The sequence below is a fragment of the Hydra vulgaris genome, chromosome 10 (genome assembly GCF_038396675.1).
Source record: "Hydra vulgaris chromosome 10, alternate assembly HydraT2T_AEP".
Taxonomy (NCBI): domain Eukaryota; kingdom Metazoa; phylum Cnidaria; class Hydrozoa; order Anthoathecata; family Hydridae; genus Hydra; species Hydra vulgaris.
The window spans coordinates 8,619,582-8,629,985 of record NC_088929.1 but is presented as its reverse complement, the minus strand read 5'-3'; the positions used below and the strand labels follow the sequence as shown (position 1 = coordinate 8,629,985).

The 10,404-nt window shown below is 29.1% G+C and overlaps 1 protein-coding gene across 1 annotated transcript; it reads left to right on the top strand.

Annotated features, from left to right (window-relative positions):
- The first annotated feature begins 1,282 nt into the window (after nt 1–1,282).
- Nucleotides 1,283–1,852, top strand: LOC136086102 (ATP-dependent DNA helicase pif1-like). Its single transcript, XM_065808373.1, has one exon. It carries the CDS (start codon nt 1,283–1,285, stop codon nt 1,850–1,852), a length of 570 nt encoding a protein of 189 aa, XP_065664445.1.
- Nucleotides 1,853–10,404: the final 8,552 nt, after the last annotated feature.

The following is a 10,404-nucleotide window of genomic DNA, read 5'->3' as shown; positions in this document are numbered from 1 at the left end:
ACAAAGTTTATGTCAATCTTGTAGATTACCTTTTTTGAATAATGACTGGGTTGGTTTTTATAATGAAAAAGTTAAAAGAATATCTTTTATATTGATTTTGATGGTGTTTCAATATATTAAAATACATTGTCATGTTTATTTAAATTTGAATTTTGAAAGTTTTTATTATTTTTTTAAAAATTTATTTAAAGAAGATTTATTAAATCATGTGAAAGAAAAATGTCTAGAAATTGAAAATTGTAATCATTATTTAAACGAATGTGAAGATTTCAATGAATTTAAATATTCTGAAGTTTATAAGCGAAGTTGTTCATTTATATATTGTGAAAAATGTTTTAATTAAGTATATTACATGTAATTTTTTTTTTAGATGAATAAAATAAGAGAAAATGATAATAAAAAATTGCTCAACTTATTAAATAATCAAAAAAATCTTTTGACAGAAGATGAAATGTTGGCTGTAAAGTTTTTGTTGTTGGTTTATGGACAAGACGATGGTTCATGGACTTCTAAACTGGAAAAAATTGTTGAACAGAACATTATTTTTATGATGTTTTTTGTAAAATATGCTATTATGAATTTATATTCAAAATAAATATTTTTTTTCAGCAAAAATAATAAAAAATGTTGTCTTTGCAACAAAAAGCGCTTCAATGGCTTGATGAAGGAAAGAATTTTTTTATTACTCTAGGTGCTGGATGTGGAAAAAGTTATATGGTCAAAGAAATTGCTCAAAGTATACAAATTTATAAAACAATACATATTACTGCAAGTACAGGAAAAGCAGCTCATTCATTAAATGGTGTCCTATACATGCTTTTGCTGGTATAGAAACTGGTGTTAAAAGTTTAGATTATTATAAACGACATATGCATCCAGACATTAAAAAAACGTGGTTGGAAACTGATGTTTTAATTATTGATGAAATTTCAATGATTAACGCTCAAACATTTGATTTATTACATTTAATTGCTTGTGAAATGAAACAACGTTATAATGAATTATTTAATGGTATACAAGTTATTGCTTGTGGTGACTTTTTTCAATTGTCACAGGAGAATTTGTTTTTAAATCTAAAATATGGCAACTACATGACAGAAGTTTTGGTTTTAACTGAATGCTAAAACATTTAGTTTAAAAAAGAAGATGCGCAATTTTTTGGAGCTTTAAATGAAATACGTTTTGGACAAGTTTTAGACCAAGCTATTGATTATTTTATGACGCGTTGTTTTGAAAAAGATGAAAATTTAAACACAAATTTACCAGATTGGTTTTAAGAAATATGGAAGTCGATGTTTATAATAATAATAAAATGGAGACTATAAAACAAAAAGGGTATTGGTTTTATGCTAAAGATGTTATTAAAAATCAAAACATACAAAGTTCGTTTCAGATTCCAGCAGCTGTTTATCTTAAAATAGGTGCTATTGTTATGCTTGTAAGAAATATTATTGCGGAAGAAGGTTTGTGCAATGGTACCATTGGTACAGTCATTTTAATAGAAAATAATGCAGTTTGGGTTAATATGAATAAAAAAGAAGTCAAAATTGAATGTGTCAAAGAAGAGATTTTAGATTGCTCTCATGCTGTTGTAGGCTCAAGATTTGGTTTACCTTTAAAATTAGCTTTTCCTTTTACTGTTCATAAAGCTCAAGGAAGTACAATGAATAAAGCCGTTGTTCAATTTAATTCAAAGGCTTTTAATAATAGTCTTTATTATGTTTCTTTATCACGAGTTTGTAATATTAATGATATTTTTATAATTATTAATAATAAATTAGATTTACGAAAAATATTTAGAAGTATCATTTTTGATTCGGATGTTTTGGAATTTTATAAAAAATACATGTAATTTTTTTTAGATAAAAAATGAAATTTGAATATCAAACTGAGAAAACTAAACTTAGTAATAACACTATATACACTGAACAGTTTTTTTACATCAAAGATGATTATGAAGATGAAGATATTGTGGAAGAATCATAAATTTATTCTGAAACTGAAAGTCCTGATGAAATTGTTTATCACGTAGAACAAAAAATAATGGAAGGGTTTGAAACACAAATGAAAAACAGTATTCATTTTGCTGACTTGATTCAAAATTTCTTAATTGGTTATAATATTGTTACTTTGTTTTGCAAATCTATTGAAAATGGATATTGTAAAATAATGAAACGTTGTTACAATTCGCCTGTTTATTTTATAAAACCTTTAGAAGGACCGACTAATTTACGTTTTATTCAAGATGCCAATGTATGAGCTGTTTTTAATGTTTTAGAAAACGATAGCAGACGGAAGATATTACGATTATGTAATATTAAAGTTAAAACTCTATCCAATTTAACAGAAAGATCAATGATGAAATTACGAGATTTTGAATTGTCAGGTTTTAAAAGAAAAATGACCATGACAGAAGAAGAAACTCAAAAAAAGAAAAAACTCAACAAAGCATATAACGAAAAAAATAAAAAAATACTTTTGTAAAAAAAACAACAAAAGAAGACCGAAGAAAATAAAACAGATGAACAAATTCAAAAAAAGAAAAAACACAACAAAGCATATTACAAAAAAAATAAAAAAATACCTTTGTTAAAAAAACAACAAAAGAGTAGGAAAGTAAAGAAATCATATTACGAAAAAAATAAAAAATCAATTTCATATAAAAATCAACAAAAAAGGAGCAAAGAAATTGATGTAGACGAATGGTTTGGTGAATTTATATTCCGAAGAAAATATTTTACAACTCCTTTTAGAACATCAAGATGAGCAAAATATTCTGGCTGGGAAAAACGTTTTACAAAATTTAAAAGAAAAATCTAAAAATATGTCGTTTCAAACTTTGATTGATTTGTGTCACTGTTTTGCTTATAAAAATGCTTTTCATAGTATTAGCATTAAAATTTTTGCCGTTAACAAAAGTAATACCAAAATTCGTCTGTTGCATTCTAAATTAAAATCGCAATATAAAAGTAGTCTTACAGAATTATTAAGAGTGGTCGACGAAAGTGCAAACATTACCAAAGGCGATCAAGATTCTCAAAGAGTTTTTATTAACGACGAGGAAAGAAATAAAGCCAATCAACGGAGAAAAACAAACAACACTATAAAAATTTGTATTTTTCAAAAAAACAATTCTTTTCATGCTATAAGCATGTTGAATGAAAAATTTCTTACTGTACATTTTTCTTCTGACAAGTCACGTGTTCTTTTTCAATGTTCAGAATGTGGACAAAAATTTACTACAGAGACACACGAATGAGAAGGTTATTATAAACCGGACAAACTTACATATGGCGATTGCATTAGTCACTATCGTCCGCAAAATTCATTAATGTGTACTAGTAAAAACTTGTTTCCTTTTTTAATGACATTTGATTCTGAAACGAGTATTAACAAGTCTCAAGAAAATGCCACTTCCAAAGTCAAACCTTTATCTGAGTTAAGTTATCATTGACATTCCATCGTGATCCAATACATTCATGAAACATTAGCAAGAGAATGTTTTGGTTTGGATGAAAAAGGTCACGTGATCACTCAATAGATTTTTTATTACGAAAATACTATTGAAAGTTTAGAAAGAAATCCTTTAACCTGTCTGATGATATACTATGTTACAATTCTTGTTATACCTAAGAGACCGCCCGTCCGAGTAGAAAAAAAGCTCAAATAAAAAGGAAGAACCGGTGATAAGCAATGCACCGATAAAGCGAACGATTAAACCGATGAACCGAAAGGTTAAAAAAAAAAGTTCCCGGGTTCAAAAAAGAACGACGTCACGCGCATGCGCATGCGCATGCGCGCAGAAATAAAGGATCAGGTGTCAAAAAATTTTTTCATCGAAAAAAACCGGTTACAAATTCAATTTATTCTGTTCCCTAAAAAACCGCGCATGCGCAGAAATAAAATTTTAATGAAGCGTGACAAAAAGTATATAAGGAGTGAAAAAAAATGAAATGGGTTCATAACGAATGGAGTCAAAAAACAAACCGTTACAACAATTTTAAACTCCAACGACAGTAGCAGTAGTTCAACCTTATAAACCTGATCCTCCAATAGATAATGGTGGTACACACGACTCGCATGGGAATCGTATTCGATATTTTGAAGTGTATTAATAAATCGAAAATAGCGTCGATATTAACACTTTCGAGCTTTTTTATTGTTATTGTAGTAGGAGGATATTTATTTGGAGCGTTATTAGGAGTTTTTATATTACTTGGAACAATGTTGGGATTTTATATTTGTAATAAAATAATAAAAAACAAAGTGTAAAATTTTTTAAATGATATATATATATATTATAATAAAATTAAGGTTTAATATTTCTAATTCCGTAAGAAATTCCTCCAGAAATAGCGCCACCCAAAACAGCTTTTCCAATCGTAGGTAAAAGAGGTATAAGACGACTTCCTACTGTAGCCAATAAGGGTCCTATAAATTTTCCACGCATGCGTCTTCTTCGTCTTCTTCCAGCGCCTTTTAGAGGTGGTAAATAAACTCTTCCTTTTCCTCTTCTTTTTCCAGCTCCTTGTAATGGAGGTAAATAGGCTCTTCTGCAGCCTCTTTTTTTACCTTTACCTTGCATAATTGATTTTAATGGAAGTAAATAGGGTCCTCTTCCTCTTTTTTTTCGCATTTTATGTATATCATATGTTTAATTCGGTTAATTTATTACGTGTAAAGTCAAAAGCGTATTTTTTGCCAAGTAGGTAATTGTTTTTGAATGTATTTAGCAGCTGCAAAGGTTGCTAAATCTTTTACAACGTCTCCTTCTAATCCAAAACCTCTTCTTCTTTTATTTTGTTTACGAAAACGTTTTAATCTCTTATAGTGTTTTTTGTAATGTTTTTTGCGATTTTTATACATTTTTTTAACGCGGTAAAATAGCAGATATTAAAGACGGAGTTAAAACCGCTGCTAACAAGGGTAGAAATTTACCTCTCATACGTCTTTTTAAATGTCTTTTTGAGTGTTTTCTACCTGCGCCTTTTAAAGGAGGTAAATAAACTCTCCCTCTTCCTCTTTTTTTATATGACTTTTTTTTATTTTACAAGCGGTACAACACCCTATTTTACGCATTGCGTTGCTTTTGAAGATAATCCAAAGCGTAACCTCCTACGTTTGATTTCAATAGCCGTTTAGCAAAATTTTTCACTTTGGTAATAAATTTTCCTTTCCCTCCATGATGACGAGTTTTATGATGTCGACGACGGTGACCTCTTATACGCCTGCGAGCCCTGAACACAACAAATAAAAACAACTAGATTTAAGAAATTTTTTTAGAAATAAATAGCCGTTTACTTATAAAATAATAAATACAAATAGGGTTTGTTTAATAAAATTAAAAATGTTTTTTATAACAAATTAAGACGATTTAAATTTGGTAGGAATATAGTTGACTTCAGTGTCGTTTCCTGACCCTTGTTCTATAACTTGAGCTGGATATTGCATATATATAACAGGTACACCTTTAAATTGTTCTGTAAATTGCACATTGATTTGAAACGAATTATTTCCAGCAATAGTAGCAGGAGGTTTATCGTTGATAAAATTATAATCGCTAGTGGTATCGATGACTAAAGGTTCTGTAGTGTTAGTAATACTAAAATATAATTTAGGATGTCTCAAAAAACTATCATCGTCAGAATTATAAAAATCTGCAATATTGTTAATATTAAAAGTAGAGGGTGTATTTCCTTTACACCAGGAAGCATAACTTTTCCAAACGAACCATTGATCATCTTGCTTTGTCAAATCGTATTCAGTAGTATTACCTGCTGAATTAACATATGTTCTTCTGTAATTATAAAGGGTGATTTTTTTAATGATGTTGCAAGCCATTTCAACCGGTGTAAAACAACCTTTGCTTAAATGATCGCTTTCTTTTTTTGAATTAACAGTAAATATAATGCTATGAGGTACAAGATCTGCTGTCTTTATACTTCCTAAATTGACAGTGACTTCTGCAACATTTTCTACATTGGTGACAACTTGTTCGTAGTGAGCGATACGTAGTAAAGTATACATTTCGTCTTTTTTACTGTTAAGATATAAAGATTTTTCCAAGGGTAAACTAGGTTTGAGTCTATACGTATTGCAATAAATCATTGGGTTTTTTATAGCTACTCCTACATTAGCAAGCGCTGTTACCTCTGCGTCTGAAATAGGTCTTACCCATTCTAATAGTTGATTCATATCGTTTTCAATATAAAACTCCAATCTAATTTGTTTATTTTTTCCAAAATATTCTTTCATTTGAAAAACTTCACATATTAAACTCAAAGGTACTCTAAATTTACAACCTTTTTCTCCAATCATGAAAGCATTATATCTATCTCTTAGCACTGTTTGATAACCAGCAGGTAAAGGAGCAGCTCCGCTTGCTGTGTTGAGTGGTCTAATGAGTCCATTAGGGTCTGCAGCTTGTATAAGCGCTTTGGTTTCAGCAAAACTAATAGGGTTTGTATTTTCAGTTTCTTCTGTTAAACCTAAATTAGGATTAATCATCAACTCTCTAAAAGCTTTTATATAACTTTTTTTAACTAGCATTGATTTAAATCGATCATAAGAACGATTAATAACAGCGTTGTTTGTGCAAGTAGTATTATTTTTTTGATAGTTGGGAAAAAATTTGAAACATTTAAATAAGGCTTGAATAAAGTTGTTGCAAAGACATACTTTTTTTGCTAACTCATCGTCTGTTACAGGTGTAAATCTTGTTTGTGTGTTGACATTTTTATAAAGAAATAATTCAAAATCTATATAAAAATCTGGTAGATATGTCCATTCGTTAAGTATAGTGGTAAAAGAAATTAAATTAGCCATGTCAGAAGTAAGATCGTAAGAAAATTTTTGATTATTAACAGCAATGACTTCATCTTGAGCTTGAGCTGTTTGAAAACCAGGATATTTTTCATTTAATAGCGCTTTATATTCAGCGCTAACATTACCACTTGTTGCTTCTTGCAATAAACGATTTTCGTGGTCTGCTTGTGCCAAAACATCTTCAATAGTAACATGACCGTTTGTATTGGGTGTATAACGGTTGCCGTCACCGTCTCTCATATATTTAGCTAACGAACCCATTTTTTTAAAAAAAAAGAAAAACATTTTTTTTCTATTTATTCATCTTCTGATTCTGAAGTAGTTTTTTTAAATGGTATTTTTTTATTTTTAACGTCTTTTAAAGCACGAGTGTAACCAAGTTCAATTAGACTTTTTTTGTTCAATTTTTTTTTCTTTTTTTCGTTGTTATTCTGCATGAGTGGACTTGATAAAATGGCTCTTTGTTGAATAATGCAGTTTCTACATAAACCGTTTATTTTGTCGACAGCATTGACTTCTTGAAAGCATTGTGAACAAATGTGTAAAGGACTAGATTTGCTTTTAGGTTTTTTTTCAACAAGCTCTTCTTCTTCTGAACTTTCGGTTTCAGATTCTAAATATTTTCGTTTTTTAAGTTTGGATTTGATTTGTTCCTTTTTTCTCCTATTCTTGGGATGTTTTTCTTCTGGTATTTCTTCTTTTTTATTTTTTATTTTTTTAATTTCATCCAATTCGGATTTCATGTTTTGCAATTCAGATTTAGTAGAATATTGAGTCAAATGATTTTGTAATTGTTGCATGTGATTTTTAATTTGAGTGAATTGTTCTTTAGGATTTACTTTTAATTCTTGCATCATTTTTTCTTCTATATTGAATAAATTTTTATGATATCTTCCTTTAGCACAAAAGAGACTCATTTTGTTTTGTAAATAGGTGAGAGAAAAAAAAACAACTTTTTTTTTCTTTTTATATTTTCTTAATCATAATAAAAAATAAAAGACATTATTTTATACTAATCAAACTAGTTAATTGTAAAACGGAACCATTTGAATCTTTAAAGTAGGATTAAAAAAAACAGTAGAACTAAAACTATTAAAGGTAAGCGGTTCAAATTTTGAATTGAGAAACGACCATCTTGTTTGTCTCCAATCGTCTACATCGTTGATATCAAAGGTGGATAATTGTCCTTGAATAGAAGAATTACGATTTTTTGTAAAATCAATATTGGTGGTGACTTGAGTAGAATTGGTGTAGTCTAATAAATTGAAAAAAGCAACAATACCGGGAACATAAATTTTGTTCATATACATTCCACAATTTACAGCTTGATCGCATTTGATAAAAATGTAAGCGTCCGTAGTTGAAGGAAAGTTGAAAACAGTGTTATTAAAATTACTAATTTGAACTAAAGCACATCTTAAGAAAGTGAGTCTTTTTTTATGAATTTTAAAATCTAGCGACATGGCGTTGGTCATATTTTGATCCACTTGGAGATGGATTTGTTGAGTTAAACTGTATTGATCTCTTTGTAAAAGTAAAGTATAAGGTATAGGATTGTTTCCAACAGGTTGATACATTTTTAAAATGATATTTTTTAAAGGTAAACTGTCTGTCCAAGTTTGTATAATCGTACCATCGCTCTTTTTTTGATAAATGAATTGACCATTAAGAGAAGTGCAATAAAATACCAATTCTGTTAGATTATTTCCTTGTAATATAGCTTTGACACTATTTAACCATGTTTTATGACTCGGTGTGGTAGCTCTTTCTAAAGTACTTGTTGTGACAAGAGGTACTTTGATGGTATTTGAAAAAATAGGTTTGCTTTGTTCCCAATATATTAAAACTTCAATAAATGTTTCTGCGCTATATTTAGCGATTAAAGAGCTATCGGATGTCCATATTTTATAAATGTCATTAGGTAAGTTTGAAGGTAATACTTGAAAGGGAGTGCCTTTCATTTCGGGAGTACCAATAGGAACATTATTCCATGTGTAACTGGTATCATAATCTGAATAGGAGTTACTTTTCATTTCAAAATAGGCGTTACTTTTCATAAGTAATGTGCTCAATTTAATGGATAATAATAATTTTCTTTGGAAGGATGGTAAAGAAAAAAAAGTATAATAATTTGAAGTTCCGTCTATAGGATCAGGAATGCATGAAGGCACACCCTTTGCTTTATTTGCAAGATATTTACTAAACGTGTTAAAATCGGACCCTGCATAAATATGATCGTCAAAAGTCATGTTATTTAATTTGAGATTGAGTAAATAGTTTGTCATGTTTAAACTTTCGGTAAAAACATCCATCATTTTTAATTCTCTTTCAGGCCATATGACTTGATCTACGTTAAAAAAAGGTAAAGGTAAAGAAGCTAACGGTATATTTTTTAAAGTATAACGATAATATTTTCTTTTGGATGTGAGAGGAAAATAAATTTGATAAAAACTTGTTAATAATTCTGTAGGTTCTACGCCTAAATCAGCTGCTGTAACATAGATAAGTTTTGTACCAAATCCAGTTGGAAAAGCAGTTGTAAAAGCAGCTTTGTAAATATCTACAAATTGTGGTAGTACTATTTTTTCATTAGTATAAACTCCAGGGTAAAGTGGGTTTTTAGTGTCGAAATAATCGTTCCAAATTTTCCATAAAGATTGATTACGAAGATTGACATTATAAGGTGTGTTGAAATCGTTAAGATTAGTTTCTACGTTATATAGGTTGCCTTCAAAGGGTATTGTGTTGGTGTTGGTTATTATCTTTAATAAAAAGAAAGCAATTTGCCACGGTACAATGTGTTTCATTTTTGACTTTGTGCATTCTGCAATAGGTAAAAAGTTTTTAACATACACATCTAGATCAACACTAAGAATATTATTGTCAGCGGTTAAATTTGTTCCAGTTAAAGCCGGATTTTTATATTTGGGTGAGAGCATAATATGAATAAAAGGTCGAACAAAGATTTCTTCTATACCGTTTAGAATAGTTAGTCTTTCGGGTGAAATAGCTGCTATTTGTGCCTCGGTTAAAAGCGGACGTTTTGCATAAATTAAATAATTTTTACTAGTGTGAGTATTTAATGATAAATTGTATATGTTGTCGTATAGAGAATTAGTAGTAATATAATTAAATTGTAATAATTTTGTAAAATCTTCTAGAACGTACCCACTTGCACTTGTTCTATTTGAAAAAAACCGAAATAAAATAAACCTCTTTCTTGTAAAGGCAAGATCACGCTTAAGGTAGATCGAATAGGTTTAAAAAAAAAAGGACTTCTTGCGTATTCGTTTATTTTTTTATAATACCATAATAAATTATAATTGGTTCTATTACTAAATGGGGAAGTATTAACGTTAAATAAATTTTGTTGAACATTGTTGTTGCTATCTAAACTAAACTTTATCATGGGTAAATCGACTACAGCCGTTTTGTATCGAAGCTCAGTCGAAGGATCAAATAAATATTTTGGATTAAAATATTTTGTTGATGAAATTTTACCATCTTTGTTATAATAACTTGAAAAAAAGTCTGAAAAATATAAAACTCTATCTAATTTAGAATTATAAAGTTCCAAGT

Coding starts and splice junctions, on each gene's coding strand:
- LOC136086102 (XM_065808373.1), top strand. CDS start 1,283: ATGGAAGTCGATGTTTATAATAATAATAAAATGGAGACTATAAAACAA.